The sequence below is a fragment of the Paroedura picta genome, chromosome 12, assembly GCF_049243985.1.
Source record: "Paroedura picta isolate Pp20150507F chromosome 12, Ppicta_v3.0, whole genome shotgun sequence".
Lineage (NCBI taxonomy): Eukaryota > Metazoa > Chordata > Lepidosauria > Squamata > Gekkonidae > Paroedura > Paroedura picta.
Window position 1 is genome coordinate 34,577,868 of NC_135380.1, and position 26,143 is coordinate 34,604,010.

The following is a 26,143-nucleotide window of genomic DNA, read 5'->3' on the forward strand; positions in this document are numbered from 1 at the left end:
TAGGATTTGGATGGGAGACTACCAAGGAGCACTGGGGTCATGGCATGGAGGCAGGCAATGGCAAACCACCCTTAAATGCTTTTTGTTTGGCTGCCAGACAATCCTAGAATCTCCTGGCTATACCTCACATTGCCATATAGAATAAATAAAAATGAATACTTGGACAGCAATCCTAATAAGTCAGCTCACAATAGTACCCAGATCTATTCACTTGGGCTTCTTTCTTGAAAAGCATTCAGGATTGTGTTCAGCCAGTTTTTACTACTTTGGCTTTTTATCAGGTCTTCCAGTGCGTAAAAGTTTGCTGTCAAGTAGTATTTGAGTGTCTCTTAGTAGATTCCAAACCAGTTCCTTCCTGGCTTTCATAATAGCCATCTAAGATGGTTGCTGGATTGGAAGCTACCAAGCTATCAAGTTAATTATTGTTGAAATTTCATTTTTGCTTTGTTTATACTCTGCCTCTCCTCCCAGCAGGGATCCAAAGCAACACACCTCATTCTCCAGACTCCGGTTTTATCCTCACAGCAACCCTGCAAGGCAGGTTTGCTTGAGACTGTATGACTGGTCCAAGCTCACCCAACAAGCTTCCATGGCAGAAGGAGGGGCCTTGGCCATAGAGGATTTCTTCAACTAAAAGTCTATTAAGATATACTAATTTACCAAGTCAGATATTTCCTTGATTTTGTCCATGATTGTCTTCTGTGAATGGAAGCAGCATCTTAGTGCATTCCCAATATGTTTAGGTTAAGACTCTAGACTGGTGATGTCAGTGACTGAACTTGGGATCTGCTGTGTACAAGAGAGCCAGTTTGGTGTAGTGGTTAGGAGTGCGGACTTCTAATCTGGCATTCCGAGTTCGATTCTGCACTCCCCCACATGCAACCAGCTGGGTGACCTTGGGCTTGCCATGGCACTGATAAAACTGTTCTGACCGAGCAGTGATATCAGGGCTCTCTCAGCCTCACCCACCCCACAGGGTGTCTGTTGTGGGGAGAGGAAAGGGAAGGCGACTGTAAGCCGCTTTAAGCCTCCTTCGGGTAGAGAAAAGCGGCATATAAGAACCAACTCTTCTTCTTCTACAAAACATTGGATTTTTGCTTGAACTACCACTATCTTGCCTAAAATAGTAATCTCCTGAGGAGAACCATGTTTTGCTGAATGGTTGTGCCCATGCCTCACCAGATTATGTTGTTTAACCCGTCAACCACCAGCGGTATATAGTAAGGAAAGGTTGAAACCTTTTACAGCCATTTAGACCAGCAATGGAATAGCATCACAGTAGACAAAATATGTAATATATAAATGTACAGTTCGGTGACCTCTCAAAAAGCCACCACCACAACAAGAACACAGTAATTAAAAGTCTAAACATCTTGTATTTATTTAATTAATATAAGAATTAAAAGAAAAAGAAAAAGATTTTACAAGATCTGGAACCAGTCTAAAATCTGTATAAAATGGTGCTTATTTAATCATATTTAATCTTTATTGGTGCTGCGTATTTTAATGATGGCAGCACCAAATTTAGCTATGTGGATGGTTGAATGGCTTCCTCCGTCACTTAGCTTCTTTATCATTTCCCTTCTTCACAGGTCTGAATATCTATCTAGTACAGGTTGCAAAAGCTTGCCTCTAATCATATTATAAAAGTGGCAGTAAAGCAAGAAGTTATTTCTGGTTTCTACCTGTCCACTGTTACAAAGACAGTCTCTGAAGTAGAGGGACCTTCTTGTAAGTAGTGGGGAAAGGATGAAAGGCTATCAGTTGTGGATTTCAAAGAAAGCCTATCTGGTTCTTTTGTGAAAGACTAAGAAAATATTACCGTTGACCTCTCAGGAGGACAATAACTACTCCTAACTTCTAGCTTGGCCTTCAGATTTATTTGGGGAGGGGTATTTGAGAGAAGAGCCTCTTGTGGCGCAGAGTGGTAAGGCAGCCGTCTGAAAGCTTTGCCCATGAGGCTGGGAGTTCGATCCCAGCAGCCGGCTCAAGGTTGACTCAGCCTTCCATCCTTCCGAGGTCGGTAAAATGAGTACCCAGCTTGCTGGGGGGTAAACGGTCATGACTGGGGAAGGCACTGGCAAACCACCCCGTATTGAGTCTGCCATGAAAACGCTAGAGGGCGTCACCCCAAGGGTCAGACATGACTCGGTGCTTGCACAGGGGATACCTTTACCTTTACCTTTATTTGAGAGAAATATTATCATAATTTATTTTTTGCCAATGGAGCCTCTGGTTCTTTCATTTGTTTACCTTCCTCCATTGCTTCCTTCATGTTTTCGCCTCAAAGGTGGTCCCCGTCAGAATAAGATTGCCAGGTCGGAAAACTGGAGATTTGGGGACGGAGACTGGGTCTTCAGTGGGGTCCTGTGCCACACAGCCCACCCTCCAAAGCAGTCATTTTTCCCCCGGACAAAATTTGAGTCCAGTGGCACCTTTAAGACCAACAAAGGTTTTATTCAAGGTGTGGCTGATTGTAAGTGGCTGGGCAGAATGGATGTGTCTGAACTTGGCTCTTGTGGCCCTTTCTTGCATACCCTGGGAAATGCTAATCACCACTTTGGGGCCAGAAGGCAAATTTCCTCCAGACAAGACTGGCCAAGGATTCTGGTGTTTTTTTTGGGGGGGGGAGGGGGCATCATCTGGACGTGCAACTGGAATCACTGTGGGTGGGCAGGTAGTTGTGAATTTCCTGTATTCTGCAGGGCATTAGACTAGATGACCCCAGAGATCCCCAACTCTATGATTCTGTGAGCTTTCATGTGCATGCACATGAAATTCTAGGCATCCTCCGAATACAGAATTAAGGAGAGAATAAATTTGTAAACGGCATCATGAAGATGTCCAACAAATGCAGCATAGTGAAGATCAAACAACGTCTTGCTCGAATAACAACCTGAGTTCATCGGCCCCTTGAGCTCGCCGTTCGCCAAAACAGAAGGGGAATAAAAATGTCAAGGGGAGGGATTCATGGCAGACGCTCTCCCAACCGAGAGCCCAAGTTAGTCAAAGAAGCCTGTTGCCAGCCCCGTCCGTCTCCACCCACTTTCTCCAGGGGAACTGATCTCGGAGTGGGCAGATGAGCTGTCATTCCGGAAGATCCCCCGGTCCCACCTGGAAGCTGGCATCCCCAAGTCGGAAGCACGGAAGTCCCGCCGGGAAAAAAAAAACAAGCTCGAGGAGGAGCCCCGTCAAGAACTGAGGGGCGCGCGCGCTTGCCCCGCCTTCTCCCCTATCGGCCAATCAGGAGTTCGAGCGCAAGGGTGACGCGGGGCTTTCCAGACAAAGGGGGCGGGGCCTTCTTTTTAGCGGGGTCGGCGCGAGCGGGGACGCCTTAGTTACGCGGCCGCTTGGGTCGCGGCGGCAGAGGCCTCGCGAGGCTCCTCCCTTCTTCCTCCTCCTCCCCCTTTCCAGCCACATCCAAGATGGCGACGCCGGGCGTGGAGGCTGCGCTGGAGCTGCTCAGCCGGCTCTCGGGGGTGCGGGACCCCGTGGAGGAGTTGCGGGACCTGCGCGTGGCAGTGCAGGCCCTGTCGCCGGGCGCTCTCCGGGAGCGAGGCCCGCAGTTCCCCTTGGAGGGGCTTTTCGTCCTCATGGCGCAGGGTGACAGGTGCGGGCGGGACTTCCCTCGCGGGTTTGCTCCCAGCAGTCCAGGGAGGGGACAAACTGCGGCTCTCCAGATGCCCCTGGACTACAATGACCATGAGCCCATGCTCTCAGGGGATGTTGGTCGTTGCAGTTGCAGGGACATCTTGGAGAGCCGCAGTTTGGCCACCCCTGCATTAGTCGCTTATGGACTTCTAGTCCTCCATTCGGGTTTGGGAACTAGAGCTTTTGGTGGAAATTGCCTTTGGGTGTCTTCCTCTTAAGGAAGAGGCGGGCGGGCAAGGGGAGAGATACAAATGCTCCAAAAAGGGATGGACAGCTAATTTAACTAACACCCTTGCTGCTTTTGAAATGGTTTAAAGTTGTTGTGTTGCTGGTTTGACTTGCTTGCTTTATTTTTATTTAAAATACCATATCCAGAAAAAAACCTCCAGAGTTTTTAATGCAGGATGAAAGTGGAGTAGTCTTTATCGGTTCGTTTATGCTTTGGTTTTCTCCTCAATGGGGAAGCAGGATGCTGTATTGCTCTTTTCTTTTCATAAACCACCCTGAGCCCCCGGGGAGGGTGGTGTATAAATATAATAAATAAATAACAGCAAGCCTGTGAAGTGACTGGCTCAGGATCACCCAGTGAGTTTCTTAGATCCTGATCTGATACTCCTAGACACTACACTGGCTGTCTTTAAAATTGGTTAAAGTTTCTTTTTTTGCTGTCTAAATAGTTGTGGCTCTTTGTTTCCTTGACTGTGTATCTGGATATTTGTTACCACATAAACTGCTTTGTGTATATTTTAGGTAGAAGAGACTGAAAAATAGCTTAAATAGTCTTCCGCCCTCTCACAGGGCAGTTGCACTGGTCAACAATATTGTAGCACCTTAAAAAGCAATAGCTGTTCTCTTCTGTCAAGTACAGCTTTCTTGACCAGAGCCCAAATTGTCAGATGCATGAAATGTTCGTTCTATTATTATTTGAGCTCTATATAGAAATGTTCCTGACCTACAGTAGTTGTCTTGAATTTCAAGATTTTTTGGCCCAACCTGCTGCATTTTTTTCCCTCTGTGTCTTTGCATACCAACTGAAGATAGTATTTTTTGCATGTGACTTCTGATCTTCAGCCTTTTTGCAAGAGCTCAGATCCAGCCTTAGTCTCCTGAAAACAATATATGCTGGGATATCGTAAGAGTAAGGAAGTGATTGGCAGAAGCTTTAAAGAGCTGAAGCCTGCTTTGTTAGATGTGTGAAGAATTGTCCTCAGTTGGAACAAAGGCAAAGTCAGGACAAGGGTTAGTACAACTGGAGGCCAAAGGCCTGTCTTTCAGAGTTGGGTAGTGGCATGATAGTACAGAATGCAGCTGAAAAAGATCCAATCTTTCAAGTAAGCAGTCCAGTTGGAGTGAGTGTGGGCCACTCCCTGCTGTTAATGAACTAGCAAATGAAGTTAAATCAGAAGGATCGATTGCTTTCGATGCTGAGCTAGCTACTTGCTGTTAAGCTTTCATTTAGTGCTAAATCTGCACATAGATTCCTTCTCAACAGTTCCCTGTTGTAGTCTCCCTCCGCTTTTTTACAGAAATGTGGAAAACTTTATGACTACTGTTAAATGTCCAGTGAGGGTTGAAGTGATCCCCCAGAAGTTTCTGAATTTGTTTTAATTTGTTTCTATTTTCGTGTCTAGAAACAGTCCAGTTTGACCAGTAAAAAGCACCTAATGGCATTGCCAGCACACAGTCATGTTCGATGATGTGCAAGTAGATGAGGCTTGGGTAGTATGTGTGGTTGTGATCACTGGGGATTCTGATAGTGTGGGGTGACTACAGGGATTGAATTGATGCCAGCATTAGATGCAGGGTCTATATCCTGGGGTTATATCTTGGAGGTCCGAAGAAGCCTGCACATGGAAACTCCCAGAAGCTAGTGGGGGTATGCTGCAAGCCTTCCTGGCATTCAGCAAAAGACTTAAAGATATTTGTACTTCAGCAGCAAAAAGTGAAAGGCAAACTGCAAGTCTGGCATGGGCCTCCTGATTTGATAGTTGGGTGTAACAGGGATTGAGAGTGACTTGCTACCTGAAGAAGTATGCCTGAACCCAAAAGCTTATATCTTGAATAAAACTTTGTTGATCTTGGAGGTGCCATTCAAATTTTGTTCTGCTGCTTCAGACCAACATGGCTATCCACCTGAATCTCACTACAGAAAGTAACTGGTCTGTTGATTCTCCTCTGTGAACGGACAATTAGGAGTGGTTTGCACCCATTTTGGTCCTTCTTGGGGTGAAAATTTACCTTTTCATTGTTCTAAAGCCCCTCTGTCCTGTAATATTGGGGAATAGCATCTCCCTTATCCTCCCCTTGTTCTGCCTCTGCATATTTCTGTCGACTAAGTACATGTGAAGAAGTGGAATGTGGTTTTCCAATGCTCCTGCCACAATAAATACTTTAGTATATAAGGTATCCCAAGGCACTCATTTAGATATCAGAGTGGTCCCCTGCCTTTCCATCACATAGTTTACCTAAAAATGACTCCTCCTCCTCTTACTAATGCAAAACATTGATGGCAGCCTAAGGCGGAAGTGTGCTTTAAATGCTGAGTTGGAAGTGTTAAATTTTGTTCTGAAAACATGTTAAAACACCATTCTGTGTCAAGTGTTTGCCTACATGTTGCATTGCTGATATATTAGGTGTGGGGGATTTGTTTAAGCTGCATTGGTGGGCATGAAGAAACATGGGATCTACCATGATGTAGTACGATATCAGCCATGTATGGCAGCCCACCAAAAACTTGATGTAAAAATCCTATGCTTGGTTACTTAATTTAGGACTACAAAAAACAAACAAAAACAAAACGAAACAAAACAGGTGTTTGAGCACCCGGCGGGCAACAACATGGTGCCGGTCGGTTGAGTTCGTCATGGTTGAATTGCAACTGCCAGCATGGCGTCGTGGCTTGAATGCCGGCCTCTGAGTAGGAAGATCAGTGTTCAAATCCCCTCTAAGCCAGGAAGCTCACTGGATGACCTTGGGCTGGGGGCTATGTCTTGGCCTGGCGGTTTTTGTAAGAACAAAATGGGATGGGTGGGAAGGGACACCCTGCCTAAGTACACGCTGTTCTTGGCTTATTGGGGAGAAAGTCCAAATAACACTGTGTAGGGTCTAGGTCTGGATCAGAGAAATAAAAGAGAAGCTGCAGCCAGGCCCCTTTTGTTGTCTCTTGCTGCCTTGCTTGAAAACCCCTTCCCATTAAATATCTGTACTGGTTTGCTCTGAGAACTAATTTGTTTTTTTGTTGTTGCAAGTAGCAGGGTAAAAATACTATAGAAAGACAGATAAGAACTGTGATAAACCATCTGCATGTGACGTGTGGCTAATGTTCTGTGCGTTTTAGCCTTATTTGAGAAGCTGGTTTGTCATTGGTCTTGGCTGGTCTGTGTAGTAACATATCTGGTTAGAACTGTGGGTGGTGGATTGTGTTTTAAGCTTGTTCTCAAATGCGGGTGAACAAAGCCCATTTGAATTACTCATCCAGGCTGAATTTTTATGAATGGCCGAGTCCCTGGTTATTAGTAGCTTCCTGACTTCTTCTTGTTTCTTTTCCTCCTCTTTCAAAACAGTGAGCAGATCTCTTCATGCATTGTCATCCTGGACCGTTTCCTCCAAGCCATGGACCCCTTATACGTCATCCGAAACTTTGGGGAGCAACTTCAGAAAGGCCTCTTCCATCACGACGATTCCGTCAAAATCCTTACTATATCTCAGGTAGGTGCTACATCTTGCTGTTTCAAAATGGCCCGGTTGAGTTTGGGTCTGGACGGAGGCTTTCCCAGTTCATCACTCTGACCCGTGTACCATACTAAGCTGACATACCGCAGTCTTAGTGTCCTTGAATGTGTTTGCAGACCCACAGGCTGCCAATGGTTTGGAGAAAATCTCGATTGATTAGTCATGCGTCTAAATACGCATATGTCAAAGATCATCTCTGGTGTTGGGAGGGAAAAGTCGGAATGCTTTATTGAATGGCACAAGCTTGTGAAATATGCTACTGTTGGGAGCTGTCCTGGCATCTTACACCGCTTTGAATGTTTAGGTTGGAAGGATAGTGGAAGACCGCGATGCTGCTAAAGAAATCCTCAACACCCCGGAATTGTTGAGACAGATTATTTTTTGCATTGCTGCAGAGAAAATCTCCGTGGCCAAAGAGGTAAGAGTTCCAAGCGGATGCTGAGTTGCTGTACTTTGACTGTAACAGGGATGTGTTAATAGCCTGTTTGGTGCTTCTGTTTTGGTTTTTTTTAATCCACCCTTCAGGCATGAAGCTCAGGGTGACATGCATAGATCTTCCTCACAACTACCCTGGGCTGTAGGGGAGGTGGAACTAGCCCAGAGATGCCCAGTAAACCTGCTGAGTTAGGCATTTGAACCGAAATCGCCCCAATCCTAATCCAGCTGTCTAATTGCTAAGTGAGACTGGATGCCTAAAGAGTGTCCTTTGCTGGTAGCTGGTTCTCTTAGACCAGGGGTAGTCAAACTGCGGCCCTCCAGATATTCGCTGGCAGGGGCTCATGGGAATTGTAGTCCATGGACATCTGGAGGGCCTCAGTTTTACTACCCCTGTCTTAGACCAGTGGTGTGCCACCAGTCTCAGAACTAGGTATGTATATCTTGGGCAAAATAGCAATTCTATATAGATGAGGTGTCTTTTTCTTTCTTTCTTTTTTGGTAAGCTTATTTGCAAAACTCATCTGTTTTTCTTTCTGGTCATGCACAGAATGTGCAACTAGAAGAGGCACTCAGAATTGCCAAATTCATTGCTGTGAGATACGGCGATGGCCTGGATTAGCAAAACCATTGGGCTCCCTGGGTGGTCTAAGAGAGGGCTCAGAGGCCACTAACTAACGAGATAACTATCAGTGGTGATTATCCGCGAGAGCTAAATGGAGCTACCGTGTAGAGAGTGAGCCTGCATGCCTCGCAAAGCCCGAAGCCAGGCACGGCTGTACTCTTCACGCTCTGCTTGGCAGCTTCCCTGGGGCATCTGGTTGGCAGCTGTTGAAAGCATGGCGTTGGATTAGGTGGGCCCTTTGTCAGATCCAGCAGGGTTTTATTTTTGATGTGAAAAATGTCCCCACACCGGATCCAAGATTGCTGACAATAAAACAGTGCCCATAAAAATAAAGTGCAAACAGAGAGCTGTTTTTTTTTTTTAATTCTGGCCAGCTGCTGCATGGCAGCCTATTTGTCACGGTCTCGGCAACCACAGGAAGGAAGATAGAAGCAAATCTCCTTTGCTGAAGCCTGGGCAAACAGGACAAGACTCCACTCGGGTGCTGGGTAGAGAAAGCTCCTGGAAGTTTACCTTGGGAGTTGTTGTTAGTTGTGAAGTTGTGTCTGACCCATCGCGACCCCATGGACAATGATCCTCCAGGCCTTCCTGTCCTCTGCTATGCCCCGAAGTCCATTTAAGCTCGCACAGACTGCCTCAGTGACTCCATCCAGACACCTCATTCTCTGTCATCCCCTTCTTCTTTTGCCTTCAATCGCTCCCAGCATTAGGCTCTTCTCTAGGGAGTCCTTCTTATGAGGTGGCCGAAGTATATGAGTTTCATCTTCAGGATCTGGCCTTCTAAAGAGCAGTCAGGGCTGATCTCCTCTAGGACTGACCAGTTTGTTGGCCTTGTGGTCCAAGGGACTCGCAAGAGTTTTCTTACCTTGGGAGAGTCGTACATAAATATTTATTATATTATATATTATTATATTACCCTGCCAACAAAAGTGCATCTAGTCAAGGCTAGGGTACTCCCAGTTGCAATGTATGGCTGTGAAAGTTGGACCATAAGGAAGGCCAAGCTTCAAAGAATTGAGGCTTTTGAACTCTGGTGCTGGAGAAGACTCTTGTGAGTCCCTTGGACTGCGAGGCGAACAAACCGGTCAGTCCTAGAGGAGATCAGCCCTGACTGCTCTGGAGATCCTGGAGATGAAACTGAAATACTTTGGCCACCTCATGAGAAAGAAGGACTCCCTGGAGAAGAGCCTAATGCTGGGAGCGATTGAGGGCAAAAGAAGAAGGGGACGACAGAGAATGAGGTGGCTGGATGGAGTCGCTGAAGCAGTAGGTGCAAGCTCCGGGGACTCCGCGGAATGGTAGAGGACAGGAAGGCCTGGAGGATCATTGTCCATGGGGTCGCGATGGGTCAGACACGACTTCACACCTAACAACAACAATATTATTATATTATATATTATTATGATTCTATTTAATAATAGTTGGACTGGACCGCCAGAGTCATCTAGCCTAACTCCCTGCACAATTCACAACTACCTGCCCACCATAGTGACTGCAATTCCATTGGAGCATTGTTGCAAAAAGGGGCTTTTGCTAATAATTCCTGTCTAAAAGGAGGGGGGAGGGGCGAGAGGTACAACTGCAGTTGTTCTAAGGAGCTTTGTCAAGGAAAGTATAGAATTTGAAAGGGACAGGCAAACTGCAAGAGTCACTGGGGGGGGGGGTATTTTAGGATGCAGACAAATCAGATATAATTCCAGAAGCACCCAAGAAGGGAAATCTAACCCGTTGTACCTTTTGGGTTTTTTTTTCTTGTTTAATGTACATTTACTTCATCAGTCTGAAAACTGAGCAAAGTGTTCTGAGTTCTTGTCCAAATAGTAACATCAGTCATAATTAAAAACGTTGCATTTTAGACAGTTTTAGAACTTGGTGCTCCTGCCTCCTCAGTCATTGGCAACTTGAATGCACCTTGTACCTAACAAAGATCATGATTTTTGTGTCCGTTGCTGCTCCTGTTCTTGGTCTTACGGCTGTTCTCTGTTTTCTAGGCCATCAAGTCCCTGTCAAGAATAGCAGAATCACCGGAAGGGCTGGAGGCATTGCTTGAAGGCAACTTGCTGGTTGATTTGAAAAATGTCATGGCCAAGAGTGACATCATACGCTACCGAGTATACGAGGCAAGAGCCCTTCTTTCTTTTCTGGTGGCCTGGCTGCTTAATAAGCCTCTGTTGAGGGGCTGTGTTGTCCTTCTGGAAGGGAGCCACTAAAGGGGACAGATCAGATCTAGCTGAATGGGCATTGTGGATCCCCCAGGCGCACTATCCTATCAGGAGCAGCATTCCATGGGCCGTGGGGGTGGGGGTGGAAATCTATTTTGCATTGAAAACTTAATCTGGATCCAACCCCATGTGTCCCTACAAGTGCTGGCTTGGTGAATGCACAGGGCAGTTAAGGCTCAAGATGCCTCCAGGGCCTCTACAATAAGCAATCTATTATGTGTTCATCCTACCTTTCCTCTGAGGAGCTTGTGAAAGGATGTGTGGTTCTCCGTTTCTACTGTGTCCTCCCAATATACCTGTGTGGCATGTGAGGCTGAGAGACAGTAACTGACCCAAATTCATCCAAGTGAGCAACCTTGGCTTGACACCTGTCCTTTCTTTGCTTAAAGAACAACTCTGTAGCCCTTACCTTGCACTTGCTACTGTGATAAACATGCTGACTCACCCATGGCTTGCTGAACTTCCTGCATGCTGTGGCTGGTGAGTGTCGATTGCCTCTGGCTACTGGCATCGTTGAGGGATAAGTTGCACAACGTGGAGAGCAACACTATGGATGTTGCCCCCATCCACTCTGCATCTGCCTGCCCTCTCTATACTGGGGATCTATCAGGTCAGGCCTTTTCTTTCTCCACCTCCTGCCGCCACTCATGCGGGGAGGGGAGGTAGGAGGCTGAGCTGTTTCCACCCCAGTTCTAAGCTGCCTGTGCATGGGTTCATATTGTGCTAGATGAGGTTACTTGGTGCTCAAGTGTCTCGCGGGAAGAAGACGCGAACTGGCAGATGACACTGTTTTGCTTCACCTTGGCATTAAATTGTTCTAGTTGTTTTTGCACTTACAGTTGGATAGCTTGAACAAGCTTCTTTAGCCCACCCCTTCAATCATTGTTTCTGGGGTCAGCAACTCTGTGGTTTCCTTTCCAGTCTTCCGTGGGCACGTTGGACGGGATGCCACAGGACCTGTTGCTTAATATGCATGCATCTTTCTTAAGAGAAGAGCTTTCACTCCGATTCCTGTGGCACAAAGAGAGACAATAGTTTGGATTAGTGAGCTGTAGAAGGGCAGGATGCCTTGACGCTGCCCCAGAAGAATAGTAGTAATGGTCAGTGTGGTGTACAGCTGGGGATTATGCAGCTAATGCTGGGTGCACAATCCCTTAATGATTGAGATTGTTGAGACATTGTGTGAATTTCTTGTTCTTCCTTGTACAGAGTTGGGCCAGTATCCCATCTAGCTCAGTATCGTGAACTCTGGCTCTCCAGGGTCTCAAGCAAAAGTCTTTCCCTGGGGACCCTTGACAGTGAAGAAGCAAGGAGTCAACCTGGGGCCACCTTCATGCAAACATGTGCTCTGTCCATGGTACATTTTTCAAAGGATTTCTGTGCTGCCTTTCTGCACAGCCTGGTGCCTGCATGGTGGCAGAAGTTAAAACATTTCACACTCTAGAACAGTATATGTATGTGTATGCATGTTTGTGTGTGTGTATAGAGAGAGAGACACACACACACACACAAAACAACAGGGAAGATGGCTAATAAGAGTTGGTGAGTGATTGGCCAGCCAAAATGTTTTTGTTTGCCTGGGCTTTTAATTAAAGCATTGATCTCTTAAGGTTGTCGCATAGTGTGCTTTTAGTCTGGAAGCTGAGAGATGGCTTGCTTGGGCTACCCTGCAAACTGGGAACTAATTAAGTCTGCAGATCCAGAAGGCATATCCCCGAAGGTTCTTAAAGGACTCGAACGTGAAATCGCTGATCTAACAACTATGTTGTTGGTCACTAAATCTGGCTTTGTGCCAGAGGACTGGAAAATAGCGAGCACCACTCCAGTTTTTTAAAAACAAGACCCTGAGGGGATTCAGGAAATTACAGGCCAGTTAGCTTGACATCTGCTGTAGATAAATTAGTAGAAACCATTAAGGAGATAATTAAGCATGCTGAGGAACACAGTCTGGTGAGGTTGCCTCGCCAACCTTTTGAAGTTCTTTGAGCAGGTTAATAAGCATGTGGATCAGGGCAATTGGTAGACATAAAGTTTGACTTCCAAAGGCTTTTTGATGAGGGCACCTCAGCAGTGGCACCTGAGTAAGCTTGGAAGTCATGGGATAAGAGGATGAGTCATCTTGTGGATTGAACTTTGATTAAATGGCAGAGAGCAAGAATAAATGGACAGTTCTCTCAATGGAGAGGGAGTGAGCAGTATTGGGACCCCTGATGTTTAATTTGTTAAGGAATTTGAGTTGGGGGTGGGGGGGGGAGTAGCATAGCAGCCAAGCTTGCAGCTACCAGTTCATTCTGGATGATGACAAACCAAGGCATGTTGCAAAGAGTTAATGAAAGATCACTATGAGTGGGCAACAGCACGCTAAATATTTCTATGGGCGAGGAACAAAATAACCCATAATTTAAAATATATGCTAGTGGAGTATAAACTGGCTGAGTGATTGAAAAATGTTGAGGCTATTGGGGAAAGTTCAATGAAAATGTTGACCCAGCAGCTAGGAATTGTTCTCTCTTGCCCCAGAGGGACAGACCAGAACAAATGGGATGAAATTAATTCAACAGAAATTCTGTCTAAACATCCAGAAGAAGTTTCTGACAGTTAGAGCGGTTTCTCAGTGGACCAGGCTTCTTCGGGAGGTGGTGGGTTCTCCATCTTTGGAAATTTTAAAAGAGAGGCTAGATAGCCATCTGACGGAGAGGCTGATTCTGTGAAGGCAAAGGGGTGGCAGGTTGCAGTAGATGAGCGATTGGGATGTGAGTGTCCTGCATAGTGCAGGGGGTTGGACTAGATGACCCATGAGATCCCTTCCAACTCTATTATTCTATTAGTCTATGAATGATTGGGCTATTGTAACTTATAAAGCCATAGTGCAGCCCTGTTTTGAATGCCGTGTTTAATTCTGGTTGCCGTATCTCAAAAAGAACCTTCATAACTGGAAAAATGTAGAGGAGAGCAGATAAGACGAATAGGAGGTTGGAGCACCTTTCCTATGAGGGAAGGCTGGACCATCTGGGACTTTTCATTCTTGACAAGCAGCTAAAGTTTATAAAATAAAATCATGCAGGAGGTAGAGAGGGGTCAGAGAAGTTCTCCCTCTTCTGAAATACTAGTATTGTAAGTAGCTGGTGAACTTGTTGGCGGATAGATTAAGGACAGACAAAAGGAAGGACTTTATTCAATGGGTAAGTAAACTGTGGAATCTGCTATTATTGGAGGTGGTGGTGGCCAGAAGTTTGAAAGGGGGTTAAATAGATGCATGGAGGATCGGTCTATCAGTAGCTGCTAGCCATGGTGACTAAAGGGAACCTCCATGTTCAGAGACAGTCATCCCTTGAATACCAGTGCCAGTGGGCAGTATAAGAGGAAGGCCTCAGCCTGTGTGCCTTGTTTGTTGGGCCCTCCAGGACAACTGATTGGTTACTGTGTGGAAAAAGTGTGCTGGACTAGATGGACCTGCCGTCTGATCCAGCAGGCTGTACTTAAGCTCTTATGTCTCTGAGCCACAGCTTTCCCCCACACTAGCCTCAGAAAGCATTCTCATTCCGGCAGACCACCAGCTTACCACCAGTATTGTGTTTTCTGACTGGCAGTGCGTGTTCAGGGCTTTTGGCAGAGAGTTCTTTTGGACACCTGCAGCCCAGTCTCCTTTTAACTGTGCATGGTGCCTGTTGAACCACAGGCCCTCAAAGCAAATTGCCTTGCTTTTAATTTAGGGAGTTCTTGTGCCACTTGTCCCAGAGAACCTCGTTCAGACTAAAAACACTGCACATCATAGAACCATAGAGTTGGAAGGGCCAGTCCTTGCCATCTAGTCCAATTCCCTGCTCAACACAGGATCAGCCTAAAGCATCCATAAGTATCTATCCAGCTGCTGCTTAAAAGACCAACAAAATGATGTCGAAAGATCAACCTCTTAATTAAAAGCCTGGGTTTTAAAAATAAGCCTCTGGGCCTGGGGATTAAGAGGAGAGTTGCAGAGGTGCCAGGTGCATCTGAAAGGGAAGGGCATTGTACAGGTGAGGTTCTACAACTCTGGTTTCAGCCTGCTTTGATTTGGGAGGCAGAAACATGGTAAGCAGGGGGCTGTGAGGCAGATCTTAGCTAGTGGGCTGGGCAATATGGGAGGAGATTGTCCCTCCCCAGATACCCTGACTCCTCCCCCGAACCAGTTGGGGTTTGAAGGATAAGAACCACCACTTTGCATTGTGCCCAGAAATGTTGAGCCCACAGCCCCTGTCCTCAGTGACTAGCTGGCCTAGAAAGGCATGGCCCATCCAAAGGATGAGGCATGACTCGGTCGGGGAGGGCAGCTTCCCCTGCTTTTATTCCTTTACAGCCAACGTGTGAGAAGTCAAGCTGCCTGGAGGCTGACATGCTGGTCGCTTCCGCTTCATGCCGCTCTGAATCGATTTCGGAACGAAACTATGAAGGCCTTCCCAATTCTAAGTCTCCTTTTTCCTGTGCTTTTGTGTTAGCTAGTTGTCAACATCGCCTCAGCGTCAGCAGATTCTCTGAACTACTGCGTGAACAGCGGATTGCTTTCACAGTTGATCGAGGAGCTGACTGGGAACGACATGCTGGTCAGGTGCGTGGCAAGAGGGCTGGTAACAACCATGCAGGGGGTAGCCGTGTTGGTCTGCAGCAGAAGAACAAGGCTCATTGTGCACACGTTGGATAATACACTTTCCTGTGCAAAACAGGAACCTTGGTTGGGAATCCCTGCCCCTGGCCAAGGACAGGTTTTGCCTTTTAAGTACCATCAGACCATTCCCATTGTGTCTGATGGAAAATTCCTAACTTCTTGCAAGTGAGTTGAGTCTATTACTCATGAATCCTGAATCTGCCAGAAGGAACTCCTTTGTTCTCTGGGTTTGGCTGTAGTAACAATCTTTTGGCTGCCTGTGGAGGTAGCTTTAGGCTGTCCTCTGAACCTGAAGAATGCCAGTCGAGCATCTGCCTTCCAGAGCTGTAGTTTTTACACAGATGCCTTTGGCGTGAGGCGTGACTGATTGTTGCTGCAGTCTGGTTCGTAGTGAAATCTGAGACACGGAGGGAATGCCAAAGGAATCCGAAAAGGCCTTTGTGACTGTAATATTTTCCGTATTGCAGAGCTACCTGTATTGAGATGGTGACGTCTCTCGCCCACGCTCAGCATGGGCGCCAGTACCTTGCCCAGCAAGGAGTCATCGACAAGATTTCCAACATTATCATTGGGGCCGACTCTGATCCCTTTTCCGGCTTCTACTTGCCAGGTGATGGAGCGTGCTCATTGGCGGGGGGTTATTTTGAGTTTATTTTCAGTGTGGTGCTTACTGTCCTTTCTCAAGGGCATGCAGGGAAGCATGGGAGGCTCACCCAAGAATTTCAGGTTATCAGAAGCATCCTATGATTGTTGCCTCCATCCCTCTTTTAAAATTAAGACCCCCTATATTGATGTTTTTTGATGGCAGGCAATAGACTCCCCCGGAGGTATGGCTAGACTGCGCAGGCTGTTCAACACCTTGTCCTTTTTTACTCCCGTACTTTGTGTGGCCAAGTGTTCTCTCCCACTTTGTTCTCCCTGCAAAGTAGGCTAGGGGGTTCTCCCCTAACCCTGCATAAGCTTTGTGGTGAGTGCGAGTTTGAACCTGGGTCTCCCAAGTTCCCATTCAGTGCTCTTGCGGCTGTGTCACACTTCGTTTTCCCACAGTGTGTCCCAAATTCTGATTTGCTGCAGGTAGCTGGGGTAAAACGTCCCCGAGGGGAGAGCCCACAATGCTGGCAGGGGGTCCGGCAGCTTAAAAAGGTGCTCACCTCAATCTAGACCTAACCAGGCAGGGTAATACCGAAGGAAGAGGTGTTCTCGCAATATAAGGCAAATGCTTTTAGATTCAAAGTATATATTCACAGTTTAAATTAATACCTGTACTGCATTATCAATAGTGCTTTAAGTGGAAAGGTTTAAATCTATTCATGCCAGTTCTTTGCATAGCTTGAACCAAAAGATATGACTGAAAAAAATCTCACTCTGCCCTCTTCTTATACTGCCATTTGGATACATTCTGTCCCTTTGGTCATTCGGTTATTTTTAAACCAGCTTTCTTCACGTTTTCTCCCCCTGCTTCAGTGTAGGCTTCCACTCAACTGCTGCCAGAGGGGGGTTTATATAAATCTCATTTCTCTTTTGGTGGGTGCTGTCCTGAGCTGTGATTAACTCCTGTCCTCCTCCTGGGTCTGGCAGGCTTTGTGAAGTTTTTTGGCAACTTGGCTGTAGTTGACAGCCCAGAACAGGTCTGTGAGCAGTACCCCATCTTTATGAAGAAAGTCTTCAGCATGGCAGAAGGCCACGACCAGACCATGTACGGCGTGGCCGTGGATACACTCGGGATCTTGGGCTCGACAGTGGAGGGGAAGCTGGTCTTGCAGAAGCTGGGTAAGTACAGCTGATGGGCCAGCTGAAGAGGCTCTCGTACAAACAAACACACTCCCACCCACATTAAATGAAAGGAGAAAATGGATTAGTCAATGCGATAACATTTATTGTATATAGCCAAAGGCTATTACAAAGCACAATTAACACAATGGTAGTTGCTCCCTCGCAGTTGCTCCCTGCCCGGTGGCCTGACACGGCGAGAGGCGCTTTGCGCCTCTCACCGTGTCAGGCCGCTGACAAAGGGAACCCCCGGCAGCCATGCTCCGCGTGACTGCCGGGGGCTCCCTGGTCTAGCGCCCCCTGTATTTAGATTACAGCAGGCTTGATTACTAGTGGCTTGATTACTACTAAATAATTCGTTAAGGGCTTGGTGGGAGGGCTTTGTCCGTGATGAGGAAGGGGCCTGATTGGCCCCTTCCTCCGGACAGACCATCGGCCGGGCCAATCCCCGCCCTGCTGACAAGGAAGCAACTGCGAGCCGCGTGGAGTGTGGCTCGAAGTTGCTCCCTTGATGGCGGCCTGACGCGGCGAGAGGCGCTTTGCGCCTCTCGCAGCGCCAGGCTGCCGACAAAGGGAACCCCCGGCAGCCGCGCTCCGCGCAACTGCCGGGGGCTCCCTAGTCCAGTGCCCGCTGTATTTAGATTACAGCGGGCTTCATTACTAGTGGAAACATAATTACCCAGGAAATATTTTCTTCATTTCCTTTCTTAGGTCTCTAATCAACCCTTAAATGGTAGATGTAGATAGGAATATAAAGCAGATTAAGTTTAGGTTATCTCAGGAGATCTGGGACCCAAGGAGGTATCTGATGCTACTTGGGCAAAAAAAAAACCCTGAACACTCAGTGGATATTCACTCTTGGCTTATCTTGGATAGACATCACTGTTGGTGATTTGACAGGTCCTATTGTAATAGGATCAGGAAAGGGTTTGGGTTGTTTTTATTAATACTTGGGGTGATGATTGTGCAGTCTCCCAGGCTATTCCTTGAAAATTCAGATTAGCTTCATATCTTGCACTTCCCAGCCATCCCAGGCATCAAGCTGTCATCATCGCTTTGGGATGCAAACCGAGTAGGTGTAAAGGAAGAATTTTAAAGAAGGAATCTGCTTCTTATATCTTCTCAGGGAGACGATTTCACCACATGCTAAATCGAATGGGGTGTCAGGCAAAGAGTGGCCCGGCAGAGCTCAGGGTTCGGTGTCTGGATGCCCTGGCATCTCTTTGCTACTTACCGGTAAGCTGTACAAAATTACTTCCATACAACATACTTCCAATTTCTTATGAATAACTTTGCATGTCAAAGAAAGTTTATTGACTTCATCCATGTCTCTCCTGTTTCCCCAATGGGCACTTAGGCCTCCTGTTTTATTTTAACTTCAGAGAAAAGGTTATTAAGTATACTGGAATGTTGAGAATATCGTGAAGCTATTCTAGTATACTGATGTTTGCTGTTTTTTTTATGAATCACTGAAAGATTAACAGATTCCACTGAAGAAGCCTTCTTAGCAAATTGCATCGGGAATTTTTGGAGACTTACACTGAGAAATAAAATATTTTATCTATTTTGCTTTTAACTATGTTTTGTAAAGGACTTTGGCCATATACAATAAATATCTACTTCTACTACTACTACCGATTTTGCAACATTGGTCTTGGCCTTTTTTAAAAAAAAATATCCTGTGACTGGCATAGCTCTTTATTCTCTTGTATTTGAGTCTCTTAGATTTAAGATTGTGATAATTTCGAAGGAGGCCCCTAGCCAATGTGGGCGTATGTGGGGGGTGACCTCGTTTTCCTCTGATAGCCAGCAATGGGCAAGTGAAGCCCTGTAGGTGCTAAGATGGTTAGAATAGTTGGTGGCCTATGCAAATCTCGAAGCCCACCCAGAGTCAAAAAGATGAATTTCTGATCAATATGCAGGAGGAACCTCTACGTTTTTTAGCCTGAGGACATGTTTGGAATTCTGACATGGCCTGGTCTACACAGCACAAAATGGCTTCCGTAGGAGGCAGAGCCAGCCACAAAATGGCTGCTGTCACAGCTTACCTTCAGTCACCCTGTGAGGGTCCTTGTGTTGTGGTGGCAGCTGCTGCCAAAGCCACATTTTAAAAGTAACTGCAAGTCATTAGTCTGTCCCATAACTCATCAGAAGCTTTGCTGGGCAAGAGCCCCTCCTGATCTCACTCCCTTTTTAGAAACGCTTGGTGGGTAACATGGATAGCATGCTGGGAATTCCTGCTCTAATGAATAATATTAGCTGGAAGTCTTTCATGCTTAATCCAAAAAACAAAAACAAAAACCCACACCGTCATCCCAAGGATATGTGCACAGGAAAAAGGAAGCTCTTCCACAGGTATGCCATAGAGTTCCTTGTCATCGATCTCAGTATGAACAGATGTCCCCGAGAATTGGTGCTTGCGGGTAAACCTCAACTCGGGATGATGTTTTTCTGCCAATGTCTTTTTTGTTTACGTGCAGCCAGACCAACAGACGGAAGACCTCTTGAGAATGATAGAGTCCTGGTTCTCTTGTCTGTCCAGCCAGCCTCTGGAACTCTTCAGGAACATCAGTACACAACCATTCCCTGACCTCCACTGTGGCTCCTTACGGGTCTTCGCTGTAAGTGCCCAACTTTTCAATTGGGATGTACCGTCTTAAATGTTTGGCAAGTGTCATGAAAAAGGCTTTCAGCGGGAGTCAGTGACACAAGCAAGCTGGTACAATGCACAGCAGAACAGAAGCCAAGGGGGAAAACTCCATAATGAAGGGAAATAATTGGTTTGTATACTCCACATTTCACACCTCAAAGGAGCCTCAAAGCAGCTTACAATCACCAGCTTGGTGTAGTGGTTAGGAGTGTGGACTTCTTATCTGGCGAGCCAAGCTTGATTCCCTGCTTCTCCTCCACATGCAATCAGCTGCTGGGTGACCTTGGGCTAGTCACAGCACTGATAAAGCTGTACTGACTGAGCAGTAATATCAGGGCTCTCCCAGCCTCACCTCCCTAACAGGGTGTCTGTTGTGGGGAGAGGAAAGGGAAGGCAAATGTAAGCCACTTTGAGTCTCCTTCAGGTAGAGAAAAGCGGCATATAAGAGCCAACTCTTCTCCCCCCCCCTTCTCCACAACCATATGGGGTAGGTGAGATTGAGAGAGTTCTGAGAGAACTGTGACTGGTCCAGGGTCACCCATTTACATCCATGTGGAGGATGAGTGAGGTATCAAACCAGATTAGAGGCCCTACCACTCTTAACCACTACACCAAGCTTGGAATTGAGCGTTCATGAGAGAAACCTTGAATTTGCTGTGAAGGTTTGTTTATTGCCTCCCATTGCTGAGCCTAACCCTAGAATTTCAGGGGTCTTCAGTCTGTTTGCCACAGCTAAGGTCTTGAGCTCTGACTTAAATGTGTTCCTTTAATACTTCAGGCCATCGGTAACCAGCCCTGGGCCCAGAGGTTGATGATCGCTAGCCCGGGCTTCATAGAGTACGTCGTGGACAGATCGGTGGATCCTGATAAGCCTTCCAAGGAAGCCAAATACGAACTCGTCAAGGTTCTTGCCAATTCCAAGACGAGCGCCGAGATCTTTGGGAACCAGCATTATGTAAAGCTCCGGGGTTATATGCACGAGGGCCCTTATTATGTCAAGGCCGTTTCAACCACAGCTGTGGAAGGGGCTGATTAACGTTGGTCCAGCGATGAAAATTCCTGTCCGGGAATTCCAGGAATGGCAAATTAATGCCGAACTCCTCCAAAAGAGGAAGTTTGACTCTATGAGTGTGCAGGGGGGGGGAGGAAGACACCTGAGGAAGCAATTCGGGTGTGTGTGTGTGTGTTTAAAATTTGAAATGACAGGTAACTTGGGTAGAAATGCTAAGGACCACATTAGTTTATGCCATGGGGTAATGTTACAAAGCTTACATAGCTCATTAGTGTTAGAGTCGGATGCTTTGTGAACAGAAGACCTGCATCTGCAGGCTCTCATGCTTTTCTTCAGCGTTTGGGGGGGAGTGTGTTTGTGAGGGATGCAAAGGAGCGGCCAGATTTAAATGCCGCGTGTGACGTGCAAAGGGCTTTGTGCACCCTTGACCCTAAGTGCAGCTACAGTTCAGTGAGGCTGCTGCGGGTATGAGAGACAGGCATATTGCCTCTAGGTCAGGGGTAGTCAACCTGTGGTCCTCCAGATGTCCATGGACTACAATTCCCATGAGCCCCTGCCAGCATTTGCTGGCATTGTAGTCCATGGATATCTGGAGTACTATAGGTTGACTACCCCTGCTCTATGTGGAAGGGAGCAGCATGGTCTGCCTGCGTGCTGGCTTCTGAATGTTAGCTGTTTAACTAAACCTCAAAGGAGAAGTTGCCATGCTTTACAGAGACACCAGCATTTGAATCCGGGATGTTCTGAGCCACCACTGTATTGGAACTGTAGAAGGAAATGGTTACAGCAGGGTCTGTGGATCAGTCTTCTTTAAAAAAAACCCCGTAAAACCTACTTTTTGGAAGAAAAAACATACTTGACAGACAAAACACATGTTCTCATGTATTTTATGAGATCTGTATTCCATCTTTCAAAGTAACCTGGATTCTAAGCACATCTTCCGCTTATGGATATGGTGTGGAAACCTATTTCAAATGAAATGACCCCACAGTCTAGCACGGGGGGGGGGGGGGGCTGTGGCCCTCCAGATGTCCATGAACTACAACTACTCATGGTGGTTATAGTCCATGAACATCTGCAGAGCCATGGTTTTGCCACCCCGGATGCATGCTAGTGAGAGCTACGGAGCCACCCCCCACGCCCCCCATGTACCTGCTTTTCAATACCAAGTAATCTCAACAAGTTCTTCGGACTGTTTCCTCTTGCTGAGTGCCTCTTCCATGTGCGGTCAACGTGACCACACGCTCTTGAATTTTTTAGAGCCGCCTTCTATATAGATCGTCGGCATGAAGCCGCTCAGGAAACAGTGCCTGTTTGTCCTATAGCCATCGGTGAGTTCTTGCGTGCATACCCAAAATTAGGCTGACGTAAGTGACTCGGGGCTCTTTGAAGCCATACAGCATTAGCTGCCCTTCCAAGCAGGACAGAGCGGATCTTTTGACTGCCCCTGTAGCCAGTGGTGTTAAGCTGCAGAGAATTTGACAACGCCCTGTCAGTATCCCCCAGGATGAAAGGGATTGTTCATCGGGCACGAGAAGAGGATTGAGGAGGAGAATCGTAAAACTTGTTTTTAGTGGTCACAAGCAGATTTTTTTTAAAAGCATTGGAGCCAGGCTATGTTGTCCCTGCCAATAGCATTGCTATGTTATCCTCCTCCCCTCCCCTATCACAAGAGGCTCCAGGTGCCTGTGATGTCACTTTGTCATGTCTGTGTGCCCTCCGCTCCCCCGGGGTTGTGGGATGTGCAATGGGACAGTGAAGTAGAGCAGGGGTAGTCAACCTGTGGCCCTCCAGATGTCCATGGACTACAATTCCCATGAGCCCCTGCCAGCAAATGCTGGCAGGGGCTCGTGGGAATTGTAGTCCATGAACAACTGGAGGGCCACAGGTTGACTACTCCTGTCGTAGAGTATCCTGAGGACACTAGAAGGGAGAGGAGTGCACGACACAACCCCCGGAAGTGTGTTAAGACAGATCATGAATTCTCATGCATTCTCATGCATCGTCCTCCTTGCGGCCTGTATCGACGTGAATGCTAGCTGGTATGCAGCTTTGCACTGACACATAGGGAGCCATAGGATGTCTTCCACAGCGTGGGATTAAAAATAGATCTTGATTTTCAAGGTAGGTCGCTCATTAGGGAGAATGATGGCACAGCCTATATCTCGATTCCGTGCCGTTTGGTTGACGGAGCCATCTCATCAGAAAACTTTAAGTACAAGGATTTGAATCGTTTTGATCACTCATCGTGGTGTCCTTGGACTGCGTGGAAGGAATTTAATGTTGGCAACTGGCGAAGAGCTTTAGAGGCAAGCCTAAAGCTTGTGCGCATAGCATTTCTTTTCATAGGAAACCAAGGGCAGTCTACGATCTCGCTTTCAGTTTGGCAAATCACTGCTGCTTCGTGTGCCAGAACATAGGAAAATAGAAACATTTTCTGGAGTTCACTGACACTTGTAGGCAAAGGGGAGGGAGGGATTGTATCCTTCCCCATGTTGCAGTGCAGTCCTGGGACACACTTCCATGTTGCAATCATGCTTCTTCATTCAGTGATACTATGCTGTTGTGTTGCCAGTGTATCTGTGACACTTTCAAAGAGCCATGAGATAAACGTATAATTCTGGGAATGTCAAGACTCTGTAAAGGAAAATCATTTCTACAATAATTGTAAAAACTGTCAATTTCTGTCTGTGGAAGCAGTGGTGAGAATAGAACCTTTCCTTATATGTAATTTAGCCAATTCTGCTGTTGAGATTTTAGTAAAATATTTCAGCCTTTGGTCTCCCCCCTCCCATTTGGTCTTTTTCTGTAAGCCATATCTAGTCAGGTCTGTGTGTGTGTTTTCAGATAGTTTTGCATGCCTGTATTTACAAGTAAATATTTGGAGGATTTTGTTTACAAACAAAGCCCCACAATCATAATCCTCTTTGAGATAAACTAAATAATGAACAACCCCAAACTATATATATATGCATAGTGTATTGTGAGCAATAAATTGTTTGGTAATAGGCTTATCATGCATAACAGTACCTTGTGAGAATGCAAGACTCCTTTTCAGTTTTTCTGCAAATTACACTTCAGGGGAGAAAGGCATTATATTGGGCAAGGTCTGCTAATTATCAGATTTCTGTCTTCCCCCTTTCCATCATTACCACAGCCGTCTTCTGATTTCATGCCCCCATGCAACCTTCCCTATGCCCTATTCCCCAGGCCAATGAAGGAAGAAGAAAAATAAGCATTTCCCAACCCTCTGTCTTAACTTGCTGTGACAAGAAGCAGGCAGGCAAGCTCTGCCTTTTGCTGCCTGCAGGCATATACTGGCTGGCTGAATCCCCTTGGCTCGGTAACGTTGTCTATTTAGGGATGCATTCAGGATATCCGCTGTCTTTTTCTTCACCAGCTGGCTGCTGGTGAACTGACACGCACACAAAGGATTTTAGCAGCGCTGATGTAACCTGAGGTCCTTGGTATTCCAAGGGAACATCAGTAAAATGACTCACAGTGAGGGAAAATGTAGGTCACCAAAGGCAAGCATTAAAATTATTTTTAAGAAGTCCTGGAGGCTAACTAGAAGGCTTGGGGTTAGCTAGGAGATTCAGGAAGAAATGAGAGCATCTCTTTTTAAGCATCTCTCAGGGCTCATCTTGATAGGGATGAGCTCAGTGCTGGGGAAAGTGCGTGTGTGAGAGAGAGGAAGCTTTCCGCTGTATCTCTGTACTGTAATAGAACACTAAATGCCCCCTTTCCGTTGGTGAGCAAAACCCCCAGCAGGCAAGTCAAGCCAAATCTGTATGCAGAAAACCTGTTATACCAAAGAAGGTTGTATATAGTAACTGTTCCAGATTCAGTCCTCTGATTAACTCTGGAACTGATGGCGATGCTGGTGACAAATACGTCAGCTAAAAAATAGAGCCTGAAGAACCATGAGCAATGCATGTGCCTGCTGAAATACTGACTCCCTGACCACGTTCTCAGTCTTGAACTTGTTTATCTTTTAGATGCCATTATGCTTCCGTAGCACAATTGGGGAGATTTCAAAACCCCGAACTTGATGAAAAGGGAAACATAAACATCTTTTTTTTTCGTCATGAGTATCAGCTTAAAATTCTCCAAGGTCATTAAGAATTGCGTGCTTTGAGACTCAGTTTTAAATACACGTTCATAATAAGCAGTTGCTTCAAAGCAAGAGAAGACATAGATTTGAAAGGCTTTAATTGCTTGACAGGCTTGGTTACGTATGTTCCCCATTGTGCTTTGTGTGTACTTGCTTGAAATGGGAACATGAGACTGCTCTAATAAAAGTTGGGGGCAGATGTAGGAAATACAACCCCAATTTGTCAAATAGGAAGACATTTTTTTTTAACTTCAGGGGGATTTTCAGGGTGCATCAAAATAAAAAGTCCATCTAGTTGGTTATTCTTACCAGTTATGACTTGCCAGATACCTCTGAAGCTTATGAACTACTCACTACTCCTTGTTGCTCCTGAGCATGGAGGCTTTCTATATGGGCTAAGGCAGTTTACTGTAGTGGTTAGGAGTGCAGACTTCTAATCTGGTGAGCAGGGTTTGATTCCACACTCTTCCCCCACATGCAACCAACTGGGTGACCTTGGGCTCACCATGGCACTGATAAAGCTGTTCTGACTGATCAGGAATATCAGGGCCCTCTCAGCCTCACCCACATCACAGGGTGTTTGTTGTGGGGAGAGGAAAGGGAAGGCGAATGTAAGCTGCTTTGAGACTCCTTAGGGTAGAGAAAAGCGGCATGTAAGAACCAATTCTTATTCTCTTCTTCCGCAGGCACCTTCCTATCAGTCAGAACACTGAGAAGAGAAACAGTGAATCTGGCTTACCATCACATTGGAGCTTACCATCACATTGCCCAAAATAGGAGGAAACACCTGTCTAAAAGGCTACCAATAATATGCTCAGTGTTACCTGCAAGAATAATAGGAACGTAAACACTCAAAGTCATGTACCTTGTTTCTCTTGATGTCTGGCCAAAGCAACTTCTGGAATTCATTCGTTTTCTAAAGCTTTCCTCACTGAAAACTAATAAAATCTGGAAATCTGTTTTGGCCAGATTTCAAAAGAAACACCTTACAAGACTTTGAGTGTTTATGGTCTTATTACTATTGTAGATAACATTGAGTTTATTATTGGTAGTCTTTTACTCAGGTGTTTCCTCGTACTTTGGAAACTGCTTACCTGTGGTGCTTCGGGGTTATTTTTTTACTTGTGATACCATCATGTTCCCCTGAAGACAGACCTTCCTCTTGAAGAATCTTTCCTTTTTAAAAAAGTAATCCTTAAATGGATATTTAAATGCATACGTAAGCTGTTTTCAGAGTCAATGTTTTGGCTGTCGTGCAGTCTGACCATTTGATAATGATAGGCCTGTGCA

At 46.2% G+C, this 26,143-nt stretch overlaps 1 protein-coding gene across 2 annotated transcripts; it reads left to right on the forward strand.

Moving 5' to 3' along the window:
• Positions 1–3,329: 3,329 nt before the first annotated feature.
• Positions 3,330–23,753, forward strand: PSMD5 (proteasome 26S subunit, non-ATPase 5). Of its 2 annotated transcripts, XR_013225769.1 has the most exons (11): positions 3,330–3,610; positions 7,215–7,359; positions 7,688–7,801; positions 10,435–10,563; positions 15,141–15,250; positions 15,775–15,917; positions 16,886–17,077; positions 18,204–18,313; positions 19,558–19,698; positions 20,506–22,510; positions 22,628–23,753. XR_013225769.1 is itself a non-coding variant. In XM_077305183.1 (10 exons), the coding sequence occupies exons 1-10, from the start codon at positions 3,426–3,428 to the stop codon at positions 20,761–20,763; spliced, it is 1,527 nt and encodes a 508-aa protein (XP_077161298.1). In that variant the 5' UTR covers positions 3,330–3,425; the 3' UTR covers positions 20,764–23,753. The 2 variants fall into 2 exon arrangements, 1 of the variants encoding a protein (XP_077161298.1); XM_077305183.1 differs by having other exon boundaries at positions 20,506–23,753.
• Positions 23,754–26,143: the final 2,390 nt, after the last annotated feature.

Excerpts from the sequence above, each read along its gene's own strand:
- PSMD5 (XM_077305183.1), top strand. The coding sequence starts at position 3,426 with ATGGCGACGCCGGGCGTGGAGGCTGCGCTGGAGCTGCTCAGCCGGCTC. Across the intron at positions 3,611-7,214 it reads CTCATGGCGCAGGGTGACAG|TGAGCAGATCTCTTCATGCA; the intron begins GTGCGGGCGGGA and ends CTTTCAAAACAG. Across the intron at positions 15,918-16,885 it reads TTCCGGCTTCTACTTGCCAG|GCTTTGTGAAGTTTTTTGGC; the intron begins GTGATGGAGCGT and ends TGGGTCTGGCAG.